At 37.7% G+C, this 23976-nt stretch overlaps 1 protein-coding gene across 1 annotated transcript; it reads left to right on the top strand.

Annotated features, from left to right (window-relative positions):
* Positions 1-238: 238 nt before the first annotated feature.
* On the top strand, positions 239-22870 carry LOC132152655 (integral membrane protein GPR155-like). The gene is made up of 16 exons (XM_059561438.1): positions 239-467; positions 1118-1574; positions 2763-3162; positions 4023-4191; positions 4715-4870; positions 6274-6357; positions 6469-6589; positions 7119-7200; positions 7875-7965; positions 12642-12825; positions 17270-17356; positions 19325-19464; positions 19695-19790; positions 19880-19944; positions 21889-22023; positions 22360-22870. The coding sequence occupies exons 2-16, from the start codon at positions 1148-1150 to the stop codon at positions 22535-22537; spliced, it is 2415 nt and encodes an 804-aa protein (XP_059417421.1). The 5' UTR covers positions 239-467; positions 1118-1147; the 3' UTR covers positions 22538-22870.
* Positions 22871-23976: the final 1106 nt, after the last annotated feature.

The raw sequence follows: 23976 nt of genomic DNA, 5'->3' as shown, positions 1-23976 counted from the left end.
CCATCTATCGGTCATTACGAGAACTTATTTTGTAAGTTGTATGAATTAATACGATGCATTGTTTAGTTTTTCAGAATGGATACGCTTTAATGTTATAATGTTACTACAATTCCCACATAATCGAGAGACTTCATAACTGTTTTTATTAAAAAAGAGTTGGAACTATCAAGTCTGTTTTGGGCTTATGCAAAGCACCACGTGAAAAGGACTCCGGGCTCTTGTGCGCATGCGCACAGTCATGCTGCTTTCTATTGGCGAGCTGAAGTTGTTGTGCAATGACGGGATACTTTACCGTACGTACAGTAGCGGTGTGTGACACACACACACACACACACTACTGAGTCTGAGATAACAAGACAAGCTCACAGCACTGAGAGCAGCAGAGTCGACACGGAAGAGCTCACAGTCTCCTGGACGAGACAGCATGCGTGTTTCTCACACACTAGAACGGCTTTACAGGTGAGTCTGTCAACAACACTCTACTGTTACTTACACACACACACACACACACACACACACACACACACACACACACACACACACACACACACTCACTCACTCAGGTGTGTTCAGGGCTGTGTTTATCAGAGGCTTCCTGAGATTAGTTTCTCGTAGAGGCCAGTACGATGCTTTGGGGAAACGCTGCCCTGACTAACTTTACTACTAAGGAAGAAGCACAAGCGGATCAGTTTTACCATCTGATGCGTTCACTGTATCTGTCTAGGTTTTGACTAAAAACATATCCCCATGTGCCTGTATATTTGCATATATATTTAGAAACATCATAATACCGTTTTAAGCATGTGAAGTCCGGCGTACTGTATGCAGTAGTCAAGGGGAAAAAAAACAGAAACATATGCATGTACATAATATACTCATGCATGCAATCTAAAAGAGTTTGCTTCAGTCTTTTATGTTTTTATACTATATTTTAAACACAAGGCTTTTATGGCTCATGTAGTATGATATGATTTGACTATCTCTATATATTCACATAGTCACTGTGCTACAAAACGGTTCGTTAGAAACACATTTACATGTTTACCAGACTATGATATTTTGTGTTCTAATAAAAAGCCACACATATGAATGGAGGTTTTGTTCTTTACTGTCAGAGTGTTTTGAGGGGCCTGTGGTCAGCCTGAAGATGGACGGTCTGTCGGTCAATGTCTCCATCTTCAGCGGCAGGGATGGATCGGACCCCCCCTCCGTCCCCCCCTGCATGTCCATCGACAAGCTCCTTCCAGCCCTGCTCGAGTGTTTCGGGATCATTCTCTGCGGATACATCGCAGGCCGCACAAGCATCATCCCAGCTACGCAAGCTAAAGGACTGGGCAGCTTCGTGTCCAAGTTTGCGCTTCCAGCCCTGCTTTTCAAAAACATGGTGCTGCTGGACTTTGGCAACGTCATCTGGCCGTTTTTCTTCAGCGTCTTGGTGGCTAAAGTGGCCGTGTTCTTCTTTGTGTGTGTCCTCACACTTCTGGTGGCGGACAGAGAGAGCCGTTTCTCCAAAGCTGGCATCTTCTCCATATTTGCCACACAGAGCAATGACTTCGCTCTGGGGTTTCCCATAGGTGAGTGGAAAAGGAGAAGCCATATATAAAGAAATAGGCTACAGCATGCTCCATGATACGTGCAACAGAACTAAACCCACTAATCATGAACTTGATCTTCACTAAATCTGTATGCATGTGTGTTCTTTCACTTTGATCTGCTCAGAGTTCTCTGCATGCATGATGAGTTTGTAGGTTACACAATCTTTATGCTGTGCAGCCTGTTCGTTTAGTTTGAAGCTCATTGAATGCATTTCCAAGGGCTTGGCACATAGTACTGATATGATTCACATAATACCTCACCTGACCAGCCTTCAACGGTGCAAAGTGCTTACAATATTGTCAGTTTTTGTTTTAATATAAAAATAAAAAAACATTGAAGCAACATTAAATGCTAAAAGGTGGTAAAAAGGTTAATGGTTAATGGTAAAGGTCTAATGTTAAAGAGATGCTGAAACGACATTGTGATTTTTGAAACATTGAAACAAAATCAACGAGATCCCGTGAGTGAAGGTAGAAATGTTGACATATCACTTACAACACTCACCTCAAGGTTTTTTTTTTTTAGCTATAAATACAGAGAATAAGCTTTAAGGCTGCTTCAGACCAACAATGGTGTCTTTATCAATAACTATTAGCATCCACACCCACTTATAACAGTCTGTTTATCAGCATGTGCTGCAGTTATGTCATCAAGTAGATTCTGATTGGCTGTCACTAAAAAAAAAAAGGTTCTGATAGTGATTGCTTTTATATGGTTCCTCTATAGTATAAACTATAGTTTATAGCTATAGTAATCATCATTGTTTTCTTTAAACAAGAAAATACAGTATCGGATGACAGTGTACGCCCAATGGTGTTCCATTAACCTTTAACCCAGAAATTGCATAAACAAAAAGTCGAAATGGAACTGAAACATGAATTTGCCGTATGCTGTTCCAAACCCATTATGTCTTCTTTCTATCACACAAGAAGTTTCGCAGAAGAATGTCCAAGCTGCTCGCCAAGCATTTGTGCAAACTCAACCATGGCTTTTAAGACACAAACCAATGCTGTTTGGTGTTTCCTTAAGTTTACGGTTAATAAAAACGAACACCTTGGACATTGTGCTCAACATCTCCTCTTGTGAAGAAAGAAAGCCATAAGGGTTTTGGTTCTAATGGGTTCTTCTGGTTTATCTAATGCCAGCGGTCTGTGCCTCCTCCACAGTTGAAGCTCTGTACCGAAACACTCATCCTGAGTATCTGCAGTACATCTACCTGGTCGCCCCCGTCTCCCTCATGGTCCTGAACCCGCTAGGCTTTGCTCTCTGTGAGGTGCAGAGGCGGAGGACAGGTGAACCTCAGCAGCAGAGGAAGCTGAAGGTGCTGGGTTTGGTGCTCCTTCAGGTGGTCAAGAACCCTATTGTCTTTATGGTTGTGATCGGGCTCGTTTCTCACTTCCTGCTGGGCCAGAAGATCCCGGCCTTCATGCAGGAGTTTGTAGATGGCCTGGCAAACTCATTCGGAGGAGCAGCGCTGTTTTATTTGGGTCTGACCATGGTGGGGCAGCTGAAAAAGCTGACCCGCTCCACCGTGGTGGCGCTTATTCTCCTCATCACGGCAAAACTGTAAGTCTCCATGTACGTTGTTCGTAGTGAAAGGGAAATATTCTGTCATCATTTGTCGCTCTCTTCTGTGAAACACAAGATGTGAGGTTCAGCAGAATGTCCACGCTGCTCTTTTCCGTTCAAACGGTTAAAGGGACAGTTCACCCAAAAATGTGGAAAAATTGTGCAGTCATTTACTCACTCTCAAGTCGTTCCAAAACTGTATGAATTTCGGTCTTCTGTCGAACACAAATGCATGTAACCCAACAGTTGCCGGTAGACATTGACTTTCATAGTATTTTTTATTCAAAGAAAGAAACTCATGCTGGTTTGGAACAACTTGAGGGTAAACAATGATGAAACTCTCTCTTTAAGCTCCTAAATGAACCAAAAAAGCACCATTAAAATGAAGAAATCACATGATAGCTTCGTGGAGGAGCAGAGCCAGTTTTCTAATGAACTATCTTGAGAGTATTTGAAGTGCGTTTATTTCCAGCCTGAGTCTTCAAGCCACTCACTCTGATCCTTGCCTGTTTTTCTAAGGTGGGAAAACTAATTTAGTTTTCATGCCCTGGGCTTGTTTGAATCTGTAAATATGCAGGTAGTGGCTTCCCGTGTAACTTTGCAGCAGTCTAATGGACAAGTTAACAGAGTTCATCCATCTGCTTTAAACGCACAAGCTTCGTTAGAAGGAAAAATAACACTGCTTGACCTGTATATGTAGTTTACTCCCAAACTCTTTTTCCATTCTTACTCGTATTGTTGAGTAAGATGAATAATAATGTTGACCGTGCTAAAAACGGTTCCTGTAATCTGAAGCTCTTGGGAGTTCTCTTTATGGTTTCATGCAGAGCTCCCACTGTTCCCCCTGATGTCTTTAGGCTGGTGATGCCTGTGATCTGTAGAGGGATGGTTGAGGTCTTAGACCGTGGAAACAGGAGCTCGATGAACCACACCAGTCTGTCAAACTATGCTTTCCTGTATGGAGTCTTCCCCACTGCCCCGAGTGTGGCCATATATGCATCACAATACAACATGGAGCTGGAAGTGGTACGGCTTCTGCACCATTCAGTCAAAATTAGTTCTTCAATTATTTAGAAAAAAACTAAACAAAAGTAACAGTAAAAAATGCTTTCTGAAGACTGGAGTAATGATGCTGAAAATTCAGCTTTGATCACAGGAATAAATTACAGTTTAGCATGTAATGAAAGGGAAAAAGTTTCTTTTAAATTGTAATTACTTTTCAAAGTATTACTGTATTATTGACTAAACAAAATGCAGCCTTTGTGAAGATAAGAGACTTAAACATTAGAAAAATCAACTTTTTTTGAGCTAACATTTTAAACTGGACTCTAGTTCTAGTTTCAGCTAAGGTTGCATGTATCTGCATATTAAAAATGATATTCTACATTTACATGATTTATTTTTACCTGACACCCTTCCCATGGCACGCTTAACTTAATTTGAACCTTATTTAATTGACTCATGCATTTTATCAAAGTACGTCCATATAACATTTTTAGTTTTTTTTTGGTGGTGATCACCTTTTGTATGAAACATTTGTCCCGTCCAGGTGACCTCAGGGATGGTGATCAGCACGTTTCTGTCTGCTCCCATCATGTATGTGTCGGCCTGGCTTTTGACCATCCCGTGGATGGACTCAGATCCACTAGCATCAGCGCTGCAGCACGTCAGCTTCAACATCAGCATCATCAGCCTCTTTGCATTGGTGAGTGTCGACGCACTCACACGCTTTCATTTCTCTTTCTCTCAGTCCAATTTAGTCTGGTTTTGCTTCCTGTTAAAGACAGAAAAGCTTACAGTGTGGTAATATTGTTGTCGGCCTCATGCTGGTGGGGAGATCACCTGTTTGTGTTACTTCTGCTTTAATGCAGGTGATTATTATGGGATGAAGGTAAATCCATGGAAACCAGGAATTAAATGGATTTCAGTGTGGACATGCTGTGGGAAATCTGTAATGATGGAAAATTACTTTGTTTTTGGCGTAATATATTTGATGATATTGTGTACGTATTTTTGACTGGATCTATAATTGTATTCAAAATGCATGATTCATTTATTAAAACATTAAACGTATAAGCTCTAGTAATATATTCAGTCCCCTCAGCAATTTCTGAATTCAAATAAATTGTAGTTTGAGGGTAACGTAGTACAATACGAAGAAAAATTCTTAAAATAATTTTGTAATAAACTTTTTACCATTTTAAGTTTGTTTGAGCTGTAAAATGTCATTTGACACAATTATTTTAATTAATAATTAAAACAAATAATCTTTGATATTTGAAAATTATTTTTAAAATATTTCATAGATTTATTTTTTATAGATAATAAATAACAATAATAAATAAGGTGTGCACTCGTGTGAATTTAAAATAATAATAATAATAAAAAATATATATATATATATTGTTACTTGGTTATACCACATTATAAACGGAGTTGTTAAATTTGAACTTTTGTTGAAAAAGGCATAAATGTTTTTCAAAACCATATAATACTAAAATGAATACAAAAAGTATAATATTTGCCATTTTTTTTTATATTTTTCCTTGTCTTAAATGTCCTTATTTGTCATTTCAGAGTCATATCAAGATTATTTAGGAAAATCTGATAAGTCAAAACTGAAATTGAGTTATTGCAGCTACTGTATACGACAAAACGCTGCAAAAATCAGCTCGTTATAAAACCCGACAATATATTTTTCTTTGGTTTTGACATCAAAACACAGACAACAACAGATCTCAAAACATGCACACGTTGAATAAACAAACCCAGTAAAAGTGTTATGACCATTGAAATTCAAGCACTTCACTGCGGTGTTCAAGCAGGTCCTGTGTTTGCGTGTCTAGTGTAGATGTGAGCCAATCTCAGACTGTCATGCTGTTGTCAGATGCAGCTGTTGACACTTCCTTCCTCTTTGCGTTTAGCTTGAAAGAAAAAAACTAGAATCTGAAGTTTGGTTCAAGCTTCTATATAGCAATAAACATGCATATACAGCCTCTGAACCAGGTTGTTACTGTAGGTGTATGTTCACATGTTGTGCTGAGAGTATTCAGGCTCTCACTTCTCTCAAATGCTCTGTTGATGTTCATGCTCTTTCTGTCCCTGCAGGTCTGGAGTGTCACAGTCATGCTGCTAAGCAGAAAGTTTCACAGGATTCCTCACATTTTCACCATCAACCTCTTTATGGCGCAGGTAGTTTCCGGGTTTCAGAGACACTGTACTTTTCCATTAATACCATAAATATGTTTCTGAACATGAAAGTGCAGTCAAAGTGCACAAACGAATACTGTCCTGTGTTTGTAGTTATTAGCCTGTGTTGGCATGATAGCGTGGAACTTCATGGCAGAGCAGGATAACTTCCTGGGTCAGGTGTTGACCTTTACTCTACTGTACGGCTCGCTCTACAGCACATATGTTTGGCCTGGTGAGTCATTCCAGGTTGAGAAATCACCTGTTGCAAAACCATTAAACACTACCTGGTGCACACAACACCATTACAATTCAGAAAATAAGAGCAAAACAAAACCCTGGCACACTGTTTACCACTCAAGCATGCATTTAACTGCTGAACATGGATATATCGGTACTGTTTTTGCAAATATTAAACGAAAATTTGAATGAAAAAAATAATAAATTAAATTAATTACTTCATATGTACTTCAAACTTTTATCATTTTACAGTCCCCTAAGTTATATATATAATATGTATTAAAAAACATTGCATATGCAAAATGGAAAGCAAGCTGGTTTAGTTTAATCAGGTGTGGGTTTACAATGCAACTTCTGTTGTAGATCTGAAGAAATATACTGTAATTTTAGCAACTGAACCTTTCTTATCCAGAATTATGGTTTACTACTGAAAAAAAAAAATCTGTTGAGAGTTCAGCTTTTGTCAAAGTGATAGACTTTTAGGTTTCAAGTGTTTGAATGATGTTGTTGGCTGTGTTGTGAAGGTCTGATCGCTCTGTCTCTGCTCCTCATGAGGGGCGAGGAGGTGTCCTCCAGGCCGGGGCTCACTGTGATCACTGGCTGGGGGTGAGTGGCACATTCACTGTACACGGTCACTGTACACAGTCACCGACTGAGCTACACTGTGGCACAATCACACTGATACTCTGTAAGATGCTGCATATGAAGAGTTAATTTGCAAAAATGGACAATTTTCAAAAATCATGTTGTGCATTCCAATTGATTCCAATCAAATTGCAGTGGGGTTATTTTGATTAGGTTAAAAAAATACAGCTAACAAACATGATAACATCATAAAAACATGATCTGTAAACTTCATATGTACTGCAGTATAAACCTACTATGAGGTCTGAGATTGTTCGTCAATAGAACAGTTTTACTATAATGTCGAACTATATTAGTCATAATCCAGTCAGAGAAGTTGATGTTGTGTTGTGATTATGAACAGCCTCATAAAGACCTTGCATTCCCAAGAGGCATTGCAAATGACAAATTGTCTCCCTACAGTCTCATAATACTTGAAACCAAATATATAATATTTTCTAATTAGTGATTTAAGTGCACGGGCTTGCACCATTGTGCTTCTTATTCTGTGATTCACCTTAGATCGAGATGATTTGGATCTTGACCTAATAACTTTTATTTGAAGAACTTCCAAAGAGACTTCTGGAACCAAGCCTCTGTTGGACAACTAGATCAGCTCTTATGTCTGCTGTTTTCTCTCTCTGTGTCTCCTGCAGCGTCCCAGCTCTGGCTGTCAGTGTCCTCCTCCTGACAGGGGAACGGCTGCCGGACACTATCGACTCTGCATTCTTCTATGGAAAGACACAGGTACATAGCTGAAGAAAAAATGTAGCGGCACATAAAGAACAATCCAAAGACCGCTAAGGAGCTGAGTGGAGGAATAACTTTCATGACGCGTTTCCTTAAAAGCTTAAATGTTGTTTTGTTTGTACAGGTTTGTACAGGCTTGTACGGTTAACAAAATATGTGCTCCAGCACTCACCCCCATTCTTCCCTTCCTCCCGCACACACACCCCAGGTGTTTTTAACCCCACTTAATGAATGACACTCCCATAAACATTAGGTCACATGATTTTCCCATTACATGGCTCCTACATACCAGCCCCTAATTATTATAAATTAATAATTATATTAAATACCAGTAGGAGACATAAATACAAGATCTCAAAATACAAAAGAATGTTGTACTTTTTCTTTACACATTTACAATACATCAATTCTTCAGTACTGAGTGAGTCCTTAAAGTCCATAACAGAGTGTCAGCACGGAGTGAGTTTACCATCAATGTGAAGTGAGAAATATGTGGCATGTCAATGTAATACATGTAATAAGTCCGTCTCTGTATTAAAAGTAATTCCATTTCAGGAAAATATCAAATATCCACCTCTTGCAGAAGGCAGATTTTTGTCACTGGTCTGATCAAACGGCTTGTCTTGGTATGAAGTCTCACTTGACGAACAAAACCTTGATTATCTGAAAATGTTTGAATCACTTTCCCCGTTATCCATGAATTATGTGGTGCCGAGTCATCAACCAAAAGCACAATATCACCTGGAACGAAGTTGCGAGATGGAGATGACCATTTTTGCCGCTCTTGCAATTGAGGCAAGTACTCCTTTATCCATCGTTTCCAGAACAGATCTGATATATATTGCACCTGTTTCCATCGACAACGAGCAAATATATCATCCTTTTGAAAGATCCCTGGAGGCAATGATGGAGTAGTCTTTAACAGCAGCAAATGATTAGGTGTCAGTGCTTCCAAATCATTAGCGTCAGTAGATTCCTTAGTAATCGGACGTCCATTAACAATAGCCTCAGCTTCATATAGAACTGTATAAAGGGCTTCTTCATCGAGAGTTTGTGTTCTTAAGGTGGTATTAAGTACTTTCCTTACAGACCTAATCATTCTTTCCCATATACCTCCGTGATGGGAACCAGTTGGAGGATTAAAAATCCACTTTATTCCCTTTTGCAGAAGCATATTGTTGATCCGAGACTGGTTCCAGCCTTCAATTGCTTGTTTTAACTCAAAAAATTTGTACCATTGTCAGATTGCATTTCCAAGACTTGTCCACGTCTGGAGATAAATCTTCGCAGTGCATTAATAAAGGAATCAGTTTCCAATGATTGTACCACTTCAATGTGAATAGCACGAATGGCTAAGCATGTGAAGATAACTCCGTATCTCTTTACAATACTTCTCCTGCTCTTAATTTCAAAGGGTCCAAAACAGTCGACTCCAACGAACGTAAATGGAGGTAAATGAACGTAAATTCTATTCACCGGTAGGTTCGCCATCTATTGATGCACTGGAGCTGCTTGCAAACGCTTGCAGATTACACACTTGGACAATATCTTCCTTATGACTATACTGGCACCAGGTATCCAGTACCTCTGATGCATCCTTGATAGCATATAGTTTCGAACACCATGACCCACCTCTTGATGAATGTGTCTAAGAATAATATCTGAGATGTGAAAATCCTTAGCAAGTATAACAGGATGTTTTGTCTCTTCAGGCATAACTGCCCTACTCAAACGTCCGCCAACTCTTAAAACACCATCTTCGAGAATAGGATTGAGCTTATAAATGTGACTGATCTTTTTCACATTTTCTCCCTTTTGCAAGCTTGAAAGTTCATCAGAGTATTTTCTCCTTTGGCAGTAACCAATTACCGCTAATTCAGCTTTACTTAGCTCTGCCACAGAAAGCTCACTTCTGTCACATTGTGCTTTCAATTTTTCCATTTCCTCTTTTAAGTGTTGTCTTTGGTGGTTTTCATCCATGCAAGACTGCATTAAGTACGTACTTTGTGATTTCCTCTTTTGACTTAGATTGAAGAGCAATTGCCTAAATCTAAGGATCCAGGCCACCGACCTCTTCAAGTGAATCCAAGAGGAGAAATACTGGATGAAGAATGTTGTAACATCTGTGTTCTCTATTTGTACAGCATTGACTGTAACACTTGCCTTTATCTCTGGATCATCTGGTGAACACTCCCCCAGGTCAATAGGATTAACCGGCCACTCCTGTTCGGGCAAAAGAAAAAACGTAGGTCCAAGCACCCACTTCTTGTTCTTCAGGAATGCTTCCACTCTGAAACCTCAAGAAGCTATATCTGCTGGATTCATTGCAGTGTTCACATACCGCCATTGTGATGATCGAGACACCTTAAGGATTTCCGAAACTCAGTTGGCAACAAAGGTTCGGTGCCTAGAGACTTCATTTTTGATGTATTTAAGTACAGAAGTACTGTCGGTCCAGAAGACAGAGTCTTGAAGGTCCATGCACAGTTCTAATCTCCACAATGAATCCATTCGACTTGCCAATGTCACAGCGATGAGTTCCATTCGAGGTATAGATACTAGTTTTAAAGGAGCTACTCTAGCTTTCCCCATAACAAAGGCAACATGTGCTTGTGAGTCAACATTATGCAAAAGCAGATAAGAAACTACTCCATAACCGTCTTCACTTGCATCAGAAAAGTGGTGTAATTGTGCTGTTCTTACCTCTATGAAATTTCCATTGGAAAAATCCATTGGTTTGAAGCATCTATCGATTTTGAAGCTTTCCAATTCATGCAATCCATCCAACCACTTGATCCATGCCTGAGCATTTGAAGCTGGTATAATTTCGTCCCAGTCTAATTTCTTTCTGCACAAATCTTGCAAGATCTTTTTTGCATATAAAATTACAGGAGACAGGATTCCTAAAGGATCATAGACAGAACTTGTGGTAGCCAGGATCCCTCTTTTGGTCAAAGGTCTTTGCTGCAGCATGATCTTAAACTTGAAGGCATCAGATTGTATGTACCATTGTACTCCCAGGACTCTTTCCACCTGAAGTAAATCTTGTTCCAAATCCATGTCCTTCTCATGTTTTGCTCTGAATTCCTCTGGGATTTTTGCCAGAGCATTTCGATTATTATTCATCCTTTTTGAAAACGAAAACCCTCCTTTCACACAAATAGCTACAAGGTTGCGATAAAGAAAAACAGCCTCTTCCTCCGAATTCACTGACAACAAACAGTCGTCCACATAAAAACAATGAAGGATTGCCTCGGTTACTTCCTTGCCGAAATCTTTATTGTCTTCAGCACACCGTCTGAGGGCAAAGTTTGCACAACTGGGTGATGAAGTAGCACCAAAGAGATGCACAACCATACGACGTTGGACCATATTCCGCGTAGGGTCACCATCGGGCCACCAAAGAAATCTTAACATGTCTGTATCATCTTTTGGTACCCTCACCTGGTGAAACATGGCTTCGATATCAGCTGTGATCACAACTCTTTCCTTCCTGAATCTGGAAATCACCCCGATCAAAGAACTGGTAAGATCCGGACCCTGTAACAATTGGCTATTTAAAGATATACCTCGAAATGTAGCACCACAATCAAAGCCAACCCGAAGCTTTCCCTTTCTCGGGTGATGGACGCCGTGATGGGGTATGTACCATACCTTCCCATCGCCACGTCTTAAGTCCTCCGTTGGCACTCTCTCTGCGTAACCTTTAGAGATAATGTCTTTCTTGACAGCGGAGTATTCAGAATGAAATGAAACATCCCTCTTCAGCCTTTTCTTTAGGTTCAGAGCACGCTGATCAGCAATTGTCCGGTTGTTTGGCATACAAACATTTTTCTTCCTCAGAGGTAAGCCAATAGTATAATGACCATCTACAAGCTGTAACGAGTTTGTTACCACCTCAATGAATTTGTGATCTTGTCTTGAAAGCCCAATCTGTTCGTTTTCATTACACTCTGGAAAATCAACCTTGAATTGTTGCTGCCACAACTCTCCCAAGTTTGAAACTGAAATCCGATTGACCGTAACGTCAGGATACTTAAAGGCAGACTGGTCACCACCATCTTCTCTTAGTGGACCATTTACTGTCCATCCCAACCGGGTTTTAATTGCATATGATCCGTTGTTGACACTGCAGACCACTTGAATCGGCTCCATAACCCTTGGGGCATTGATTCCTATAAGAAGTTCAACATCAGAGTCAATTTCAGGTAGAGACACGTTTAGATCCTTTTGTCCTTTAGGAGTAAACAAATTTGCATCAGCACTGAGTGGCTGTGTTGCCTGTTGTCCTTTATCAAAATAGGGATTCATTACATCAGAACGATGGGTCACATCACTTTTAGCACGATGCACACTAGAACCTTTAAGCACTTTTACTTTTGCCATAGTTGCAGCAATCTCCATTCACAATTCAAAATCCTCTTTCTGTTTCCTTAAGGTCTGTTCCTTTTCTTCAATTGCGTGTTTTTACTTCATTAAATTTTTACGTACCAGCAAGGCTGCAATGTCAATGTGGTTGAACTTCTTGTGGCAGCACTACGTTAACTTGATCCTTTACTTCCTATATTAGAGATACTGTCACTTGGGTTTATATTGGGTTTTGGGATAAAGCACACTGTGTTTATTGTCAGTAGTCATGTAATGAGTTTACTTCTGAAATGTTTGTGTTTCAGGTGATGTGCACATCTGTGGTGTTATTTGTAAGTATCGTGCTGTGTGGCGTCTCTCTCGCTCTACTAAGCAGACGAACACGAGACTTCGACAGCCTTGAACGTGGATCAGCGTCTGACAGTGAGGAGGACACACACACACACAGCTCTGAGGAGCAGCCCTCCGCTGTAGGCAGCATCAACACAGGTATGACACCGGGGATGGAAATTAGCACCCGCCACCAGCCAAATGCGGGTGTGTTTGTGTTGTGGCGGGTAAACTCGCTTCACCTACCGGCCACTGTGGCGGGTAAATAAAAATAGCATACCGTTTCACCCGGCCAGTGGAAAAAAAAAAGTAAATTTTCATCCTTGGTGTGTGTACAACACACAATAAAGTGTAATACCATCAGAAGCAGCTCCGTGGAGAAGGGCGGTGTAAACCGGGCTCGAAACGGCGGCGTTGTTCCAAGTACAGTAGTGATGTGTCGTTCGTGAACGAATCGTTCTTTTTGAACGAATCTTTTAGGTGAACAAATCGTTCTCGTTCACGTAATCCACTGACTCATATTTCTCGTTCACTGAAGTTCCTCCCTCCACAGCAGCGCGGCGCTATAAGCAGCGCATGCGCAGCTCAGTGAACAGGGTAACTGAACCATTTCATCCTGTCAAAGAATTACTCAACCTCGAGCCAATAGCCTTCGAGTATGAGATGTGACATAGAGAAAGAGAGAGAGGCGATTGACGTGCTACATTTAAACAATATTATTTGTTGTATTTTCATGTCAAAATAACGGCGTTCCTATGGAAGACTTCAGCTTTTAAGAACAGCTGGGTTTTCCAGTAGTTGGTGGAGTTAATGCGCAAACGACAATCTCATTGGCTGGCGCTCACCTATTATCGTCCCTGTTTTGATTTCAGCAAATCAGTTCGAGCGAACAAACAAAACCTAATTAATATTCATGAACCCAGCAGCTCAATAATCCTTAGTAATCCTTAGTGTGTTTTATAGTTTTTATTAGTAGGAATCGTATTATTATTATTATTATCTTATCAGGAGTTTTGTAAAGTTTTATTTTCCCAATTTTTTTTTTTTTTTTTTTTTTACAGAAACACTGAATGACCAAAAAAGCACCACCACCAGTCCAGTTAAAATGTTCAGTTAAAACGACTAATAAGCATTCAAACATGGTTAACACGTTTACTTCTAATTACTAAAGTTCTATTCTTAAATGATATTTGATTATTATAAAGCTTTACTGACTGGAGAGTAAACTAAAATAATTACTAGCCAATGGCGATTCAATTGCCAAGGTGTCCGTAGAGGGTTGTAAGTTGTGTAGAAACAACATTGTATCACTAAACATGTTTGACAGCTCTGGCGTGACTAGACGCGTAAAAACGATGTATTAAAAACGCTGTGCGTTCGTTTGAAGATGGTGTAAAAGTTTTCGAGCCGAGATTTCTTTCAGTGATACAGTGTTGAACAGGGGACTTTTCCCCACGTGTTCCCTCAACCACAAAAAAATAAAAATAAATACACATACAAATACTGGTGAATCCTTTCCTTTGGAATTAAATACAACATTATTAATGCGTACGAAAACAGTGCAGTGTATCATCCGGTTGGGCTACAGAGTTGAGAGAATGAGCTACTTCAGCAAGAGTCGGCTGTTTCAGATAGGCAGCATTTTTGAGCATCACTGAAAGAGAAAATGTCAGTATTTCATACTTGAGATTAAATAAACTGCTTAATTATTGTAGATCTTGTAGTATTAAAGGTCCTATGACATGAAAATTTCACTTTCTGAGGTTTTTTAAGATTAATATGAGTTCCCCTAGCCTGTATGTGGTCCCCAAGTTTCAAAAATTTTTAATCGGTGTAAATCGAGATTTTACTATCTTTCTCTGCCTTTGAGAAAATGGAAGCTCAAACGGTCTGATCTGGAATCTCCTCTTTGTGACGTTGTAAAGAGAAATGTTACCTCCCCTTTCTCTGCTTTGCCCACTCAAATATTTACATATAATTCAGTCGCATTGTTAGCAAAGGCGTTACAAACAGACTTTTATGATATGGATTCGACAGCACCGGCACAAACAGTGAGTAACAGTGTTCATTAATGCCTGATCTGTGATCAGTGATTTCTGATGTGCAGCTAATTATTCAAGTTCACACAGACTTTCTTTCTAAATCGTTTAATACTGTTTATGCATCAGTGAATCAAGCCAGTGACTAAACGATCAACTTCACGTTGTTTCTCTTAGTAGCATGAAACAAATCTGTTATTTAAATTGTGATTTAACTACAGAGAGCGATCAAAGAACGCTCCCTTTTTTTCGGAGCGGTTTATCTGTACTCTTGCCCAAACTGCCGTTACAACGAATGACGCTGTTATGCTGCACAACAGAGCTCTTACTGTATTCATGTGTTTGCTGTTAGTTGTGGTAAAAGCATTTTGTGAGAGAAAACGTGTTGCAATAATGACGAGATCACTGCATTCATGCGATAAACAGACTCTGTCTACTCAATGCTCATCACTGCAGCCTTTCATGTGATGGGACAAGATCGCAAAAAATAATTATATAATCAACAAATCCATGATTCGTTAAAATCGACAGCTGTAGTATATATATATATATATATATATATATATATATATATTTATATATTTGAGAGGGTTCCACATGTAATACGCATTTCGAATGCAAAGATGTCAGCCAATCACAACAGTTGTCGTTTACTCGGAGTCTCACAGCAGACACGCCCCTTCAAACAGAGCATTCAAGCCAGAGGGCTATTATCAGGATATAAAAATGCTTTTTATTTCTAAATTTTAAATGTAAAAATCATACTAACAATATAAGTACACCTAAGGAAACATTAAAAAGCATTTAAAGAAAAGGAAATAATCCATGTCATGGGACCTTTAATTTTCACACGCAGTTACACATTGTCGGTTAAAAACAAGAAAGTGGCTGGTAAAAACATTGAGTGGCTGGTAGATTTTGAAATCAAAACAGTTAATTTCCATCCCTGTATGACACGTACGACTCCTGCTCTTCTCAGCCCATGGAATCATGGGAATCTTAAGATTTGGAATTCTTAAGATAAATTCTTGACAAGAATGTTCTTAAGTGCAGTTCTCAAAAAAAAAATCATAAGAATATTTTCTTAAGAAGGAAATGGATGGTGGGAGTTTTTTTAATGTGGTGTGTCTTTTAACGGTTTTCTGTCTCGAGATGGATCTTTCTTATTGTCTTCCTGTCCTGTATCTGTTTATTTGAGGGTGTGCCAATATCAAATTCAGCAAAAACTCGCCGAATATTGTTTATATTTATTAATCACTGGTGTCACTTCAGAGAATTTGTGCACATTCCTAGTAATAGCAATATATATTTAATGTATCTACACCAAAAGTAAGATTTTTAATGTGTTTTAAAGAAGTCTCTTAAGCTCATTAAAACTGCATTTATTTGATCCAAAATAAAAATGTAAAATTGTGAAATATTATTGCGATTTTAAAATAATGGTTTTCTATTTGAATATATTTTAAATGTAATTTATTCCTGTGATTCAAAGCTGAATTTTCAGCATCATTACTCCAGTCTTCAGGATCATATGATCTTCAGAAATCATTCTAATATACTGATTTATTATCAGTGTTGAAAACATTTGTGCTGCTTCATATTTCACAATATTAATGTTCTTCTGATCCAATAAATGCAGCCTGGATTAGCAGAAGAAACTACTTTAAAAAAAACACTGAAAACCTTACTGATCTTTATGATAATACTTGTAATATTAATATTTTGTTTGTTATTGGAAACAACCCAATAAATTCATGAATCATCCTTACCTTTGGATATTTTGAAGTTTGAACTTTAAGAGGTTGTTTATGATGATTTTTAAGAACCGTCTTTTTAGGACGTTTTGTCTTTAGAACAAATTTAAGAAGAAATGTTTTTGGGGAAAATATTAAAGACTAGAAAATAAGATAATTGTAGTTAGGATGAATTCTGTGAATCTGGCCCTCAAATACATACATATACATACATACACACTGCCCACTTTTTATGTAAAAAAGCAATATCGTTTTAAATGGTCCCTGTGTGTAGTACTGTATTATATAACAAAACAATGTTCCAAACAGTAATGTGTGACACGATCTCATTATATATATATATATATATATATATATATATATATATATATATATATATATATATATATATATATATATATATATATATATATATATATATATATATATATATATATATATATATATATATATATATAATCATAATTAAATTATAATATCATTATATAAATCAGCATTTTAAATTTTCTATGAATATTTAAAGTAAAGGAGAGATAAGAGAATGCCAACACATTGGAAAAGCAAGTCAGGAGTGCTGCATTGTGGGATACAGTTATCCACGCACTGTGCTCTGGTTATAAACAGCACAGTTTAGGTTCATCTGGTTATTTCATAAATAGAGAAAATGTTCATTGTGAGCACAGAATAGAAAATGAAATGAAAGTTGTAGTTAGTAAAAGTAGTACGCTGTTCACAGTCTGCAAAAACAATACATGCAAAACAACTAAGACTGTGTGAAGGATTTGACTGATGTTTGTGTGTGTTTGTCAGACTGTCAGATGTGCGAGTGTGCGTGTGGCCGTCCGCAGTCCCTGCCTGACAACACAAGTGCCGAAGAGGAAGCACCCATCCAGACAGGTTCTGTCTTTCTTTCACTTCCTGTAGGTCAGAGATGGCTTACTGTAGCTGGAGCTCAACAGAACGTACAGCAGACGTATGCAGAAGGAAGTTCTGTATAAAGAGACATTGAATAGTCTGTTGATAGTAGAATAGTTCCTCCTCATATCAACACTTTAAATACTAGACTTGGTTTCGGGGTTAGCTGATTATAAAGACTACTTTCAGAGAGTCAAAGTAAAGCTAGATTGATCCGGGCCACTTAATGAAATTAATATCAAGTCACTGGAGTTCACATGCTCACTACATCTGAAAACACTGTTTTCTCATTCGTCTGAAATATCATCTGTAAATATCATCAGTTATGCTGATGAAGAACGAAAAGTGTTCTTGATAATAGTCTGTTTCTCATATGTGGACCACTTTTGGATAATTTTAAGATTAATGCACTGAATCTGATAATCGGAATCGGCCGATAATGGCTTTTAATGTAAATATCGGCATCTGAACAATATGACAAATTATGTCTATGTCTTGCTGATAAGAGGATATACGTTAACTTGCATGCGTGATTAGATTACATCAGCAGTGTGGATCAAACTTGTGTCTGAATGATGATTAGATTCACTCTTTTGGATCGCTGCATTTAATCTGTGAAAGCGTGTACAGAATGACGCATTTGGTGTATGATAGAGTAAACAAAACCGTAAGCACATGCAGCGACAGCCAGCCTTCCCCAGGTCCTAACACCCGTGCTGTAAGGAGTTATAATCTGTAAGGGGCGCTGGTGGCCTACTTCTATTTAAATTTGAAGTAAAAAGCCTATAAGAAATAACATTTAAGCCGCTTTTCCACCGATTACCTGGAACAATATGTCCCTGGAACTTTTTTCCCAGACCTGTTGCTGTCTGCATTTCCATCGCAGTCTAAAGAAGATTAGGCAAAATGTCTGGAGAGGTAGGTCTGTCGAGTTTCTCAAAACCAAGTATGCAAATTTCAGACTTGCATCCTCGGTAGTTCGTAATTCTGCAAACAACAGCGTACTTGATAACATAAGTCAGCTCGCTTTGACTATTGCAATTTTCCTCACTGTATTTACAATAAGACAAAAATATTTCAAACACCACTGTCCCTTTTCATTTTCATTTAAACACATTAATAGCCACCAAAATGTAGTTCAGGGAACCTACATGCATTACAATGAAACAAAATATTATATAAAGCATTGCCTGTTTTTAATTAAATTTTAAAATATTAATAGATTAATAGAATACCAAAGACCAAAGATTACCTGTTAAGATTTACCCAATTAGTATAATTACTAATTATATCTTATGTTTATCCACTACAGAGACATCAGAGCCAGCGGGAAATGTCAGAAGAGTTAGCCGAGTTGATCGCGTGGAGCTTTTCAAATAAGCTCTGTTTTTAGTAATAAACAGCAGATTTGAGTTTGAAACAACTACATTCTCGCCTGAAATACTTTTAAAAACTAAATTTCATGACACAATAACAGTAATTTCTGTTAAAATATTAACCTCGCCAGCAGGGTATAGGGTTAACTCTGCATCTTCCTGGGGAAAAAATGTAGCGATTGATATAAAGTTTATTTAAAGTTATTTTCAAAGCTTCAATGTACAAACAAATAAATTCTTTTAAAAAAACAACCAAAATAAAAAATATTTTGCTTATGATTTCTGCACAGGAGAGACTTATATATCGAAATATATCGGTATCTGCATATCGGATATCTGCAAAAGTCCAATACTGGCATCCCTATTTAAGATCTTTTGAGCATCTCAGACATGGTCACCTATGTATTATATAATATGTTTGGAAAAGTTGTATGAACATTTTTGAGTTTTACATGAAATCAGGGCCTGTAATGGAAGAATTTTCACTGTGATGAACTATGACTTCTGCATCAATAAAACATCACTAAAAGTGAACAGATACATTTAAATATATTGTGAAATATGCTTGTTTTAGGTCAGTGTGGCCAGCAGTGTACATCCACAAGCTGTTTGCTGGTTGAAGAGGAACAGAAAGTGGCAGATGGACAAAACGCAGATATACAGTCGACGAGACACATGCTTGTGTGTCTGTTACTGACCGTCAGTCTACTCGCTGTGAGTACACTCGTTCACCATGCAATTCATATTCACACCTACAATGGTCAAGAATGTGATGAATCTGAATTAAAGTCTAATACATTAAAATTACACAATAAAAAAATGATACAAGTGCCCCAATACTCTTATCTGTGGGTGGAGTTTCACCATTATGTACAGTTAGAGTCTAGTCATTCTTCAGTGAATTGTGTGTGTGTGTTTTTTGTTTGTTTGTTTGTTTGTTGTAGAATCTCTCCAGCTGTCTGTGGTGGCTCTTTAATAAAGATCCAGGGCAGCTGTATCTGGAGCTGCAGTTCTTCTGTGTTGTGGCCAACTTTGGGCAGGTAAACCAGTGTCACATGTGTTGTACTGAAGTCTTACTATGTTACAGATTTTACTGAAACATGCATCTATATATTTCTTTCCACTGTAGGGCCTCATTTCTTTTGCCTTTTTTGGCCTTGACAAGCATTTAATTATTTCTCCGTTCAAAAAGAGGTAAGTATTTTATTTAAAGGGTCATATGATGATGAATCAAATTTTTTATTGTGAAAGCATGTTGTCTTTTTATTATTATTATTACTACTTCCTCTCGATTCCAAAAAGAGCATTTATTGAGACGGAGCAGAAAAAGTTTTTTTTTACGTTTTAAAACAACTTCAGATGAATGCATTTGAATGCATGCAGAGGGGACAATTCAGTGCATGCAATTATTTTTAGACAGTTCTAGGTTTAGTTTGAGGGAACTGGTGAAATATTGAAATATGATACACAGTAAAACACTTCAAAATAGTTTGATGTTATATCAGTGATTTTATAGTAAATTAAGAAGTTAAATAATACAGTATTATTGGATTTAAAACTAAAAACATTTAATGTATTAATTTAAGTACTTAACATTCTTAATCAGAGATTCTGTATCCGAGGATTTAAAAAAAGCTGGTTTCTTGCTCTTATATTGTCATTTTAAATTGAATGTAGACTGCTAATAGCACATAAGAAATGCAGTAATGCTTCTATGCCTTGCATATCCTCCTTTTACCTACCTTATATTTTCTCAAACAGCAGAGAAGAACTAAGGATAATAGTGTGTTGTTTCTGGCTGTGTGTAGCACCTGCCGCTCTGCAGAGAATTCGGCTGGAGCGAGGAACAAGATCCCTGATCTCTGAACAGTAGCACATTTCAGTTAGGATAGCTTCGTGATCCTGTTACACTGTAATGCAGCGTTGCAAATAAGGCTGTTATTGAAGGATGAAGAAGATAAAAACAAATTGACAGCAAACCCACAGCACAATGCTGTCTCTCATTGTACATGCAAATATGCCATTTTCATAACTCCTGATGGCACAGCTGCCCGTTTAATTTTAAGAGTCAGAGAGAGGGTAGAAAATTGGCACAAAAACTTGATTGACATTTATAAGTGGTGTGGGAAATGAATAAATAATTGAATGGGCCCTATTCCACATTCTTGTAGCATTTGTAGTGAAATTACCCATTTAATGCCATTATAATGTTAAGGTTGCTTTTTGAAAAACTTTTTCTTTTTTTTTATGTTTTCATGGCTTTTCTTCAATAAATGGTCTGGATAGGGAGAAGGAGTGTTTATTTAAAAAGAAGAAGAAAGATGCTGTTTACGGGAGTAGCTCAACCAAAAATGAAATTTTGCTAAAAAATTGCTCCCTCTCAGGCCATCCAAGATGTAGATGAGTTTGTTTTTTCATCAGATTTGGAGAAATGTAGCATTGCATCAGTGTAACAACAGTGGATGCTCTGCAGTGAATGGGTGCCATCAGAATGAGAGTCCAAACAGCTGATAAAAACATCACAATAATCCACAAGTATAATAATACAGACCACTCCAGTCCATCAGTTAACACCCGGAGAAGAGAAAAGCTGCGTGTTTGTAAGAAACAAATACATCATTAAGATGTTTTAACTCAAAATCAGTCGTCTGTCAATTCTGTTACTTTCTCCAATATGAAATATCAGGAGAGAAATATGCATAGATATACCACCGTTTATAAGCAAAAAATCAGCTCTAAACAGATATAATGTGAGAGGACGAGAAGGACTTTTTCACTGGTGGAAGCGTTATTCTGGATTGTGGACACATATTTTGGCCAGACGTGACCGTATAAAATTAAAAAAGTCTTGATGGATTTGTTTCTTACAAACAAGCAGCTTTTCTCTTCACTGGACATTAACTGATGGACTGGAGTGCTGTGGATTATTGTGATGTTTTTATCAGCCGTTTGGACTCTCATTCTGACGGCACCCATTCACTGCAGAGCATCCATTGATGAGTGATGCAATCCTACATTTCTACAAATCTGATGAAGAAATCTGATGGATGGCCTGAGAGTGAGCAGGTTTTCAGCTAATTTACATTTTTTGTACATAACTAGTGTACTACTGAAGTGGTCTTCTATGTGTTGCTAAAGGTTAGCGAGCCTGTGGCAGAGCTGGGGTCATGAGGTCACCGGCTCTGCAGTGTCTGAGGAGATCAGACTGACCTGCACTCAGTTCCTCACATATCATAAAGAGCAGTGTGTCAGGGACATCGTTCACAAGAAAAGGTGAGAGACCCTTCACTGCTGTCTCTGTATTTGTTTGCACTCAATTGTTATAATTTAACCATTCAATTGCATGCATTGATGTCTTTTTGCAGTTATAGTCTAATTTGGCATGTTACGTCATGTTCTTTAAAACATATTTGCATGAATCTTACAATTTTATTTTATTTTTAAAGCATGACCCTTTTTGATTTTTTTTTTTTAAACCTCTCCTCGGCTTTCCGATCCTCTGTTATTTCCTGTCCATCTGCCGCTTGCTACCCTTGCCTGTCTGTCTCTGTCCCCTTGTCTGTCTGGTTTGGGTCGGGTGCAGTCGGTGACTCATGCTCTGCTATGCAGGTGTGGAGAGACGTTTCTGGGCAGTGAGCTGGTGCGCTGGCTGCAGAGCGTGGGGTTGGCCAGCGACCCGGGCGAGGCTCTGGTGTACGGCTCACGTCTGCAGGAGGGCGGAGTCATTCAACACATCACCCTTGAGCACAGCTTCCAGGATGAAGCTCTGCACTACCGCTTCACTTAGAGGAGTCGAACCGCTTCGAGGTTTCACCAGTTTAGCTAATGACACAGCGCACATTTAAGTGAATTATTTATTCTACAGGTACTAATAGCCACAACCAGATGTGAAAAGTAATGAGGTCTTGAACACTTTACCTACCTCACACATTCAGGAACCGACTGGAAATCCTGCTCATCTGTTTTACTCCGTCTAGTGTTTTTTTTTTTTATTTGTATTATTATTTTGACTGCTTTATTGAACTGACTGACACATTCATTTCAGAATTTTATTAATCCGTAACAGATTGAATTAAATTTAAAGTATAAGGTTTACAGCTGATTCTGCACCACACTGGCTTTTTTTTTGTTTGCTTGTTTTTGTAATGAGATTATTATTATTATTATGAAGTGGACAGTTAGTAAGTTATCTTTATGTTCATTTCCTGCCAGCTTTCAATTTCTGCAATAAAACATTTCTCCATACGAATCCCTCTGGGTCTGGAATGATTAACTTTACAGAGTACTTCAGTGAAAGTGTTTGTTAACTGCATGGGAAATCTGTGCTTCATAGAAAGAATATATTATATAATTTTGTATAAAAATATGTATACTTCAGAGGTGAATATTGTTTAATACCCAGCACAACAACCTCCTACAAAACATTAGAGCTTATACTTTAAATGAAGGTACTGTATCTAATTTCAATAATGGTAGCCCTTTATTTTACAGTCCTCTTCTGCATGTGCATATTATGTACTTATTATAGTGCATTACAGCATAATAACTCGGGAAATAAAGAGGTCCTAACCCCCTTAACCAATGTAGTTACCTTATATTACCCAGGACTTTCTTTGGTAAATACACTGCATATACTGTAAAATAAAGTGCAACCCATTTAATTATTATATATATATATATATATATATATGGTATATATATATATATATATATATGGTATATATATATATATATATATATGGTATATATATATATATATATATGGTATATATATATATATATATATATATGGTATATATATATATATATGGTATATATATATATATGGTATATATATATATATATATATGGTATATATATATATATATATATGGTATATATATATATATGGTATATATATATATATATGGTATATATATATATATGGTATATATATATATATATGGTATATATATATATATATATATATGGTATATATATATATATATATATGGTATATAGTTGTTTTTTTTTGGACAACAATGTCAACAACCAAAAGTGAGACTATAGAAAATTTCTGAAAGAATTCACATTCTAAGACCAAAACAAGGGACGGAACTGGATTTGGGAATTCCAAATGGTTCCTCCACTGAAACCGATGGGTAGGAAGCTGGCGCCGGACATTTTTTTGGTTACACAGTAACAACAGATTGAGGTGAGGGCGAATCCCGCGGATGTCAGCGAGTG

Source organism: Carassius carassius, chromosome 11, assembly GCF_963082965.1.
Source record: "Carassius carassius chromosome 11, fCarCar2.1, whole genome shotgun sequence".
Lineage (NCBI taxonomy): Eukaryota > Metazoa > Chordata > Actinopteri > Cypriniformes > Cyprinidae > Carassius > Carassius carassius.
This window is presented reverse-complemented; position numbering and strand designations above follow the sequence as displayed.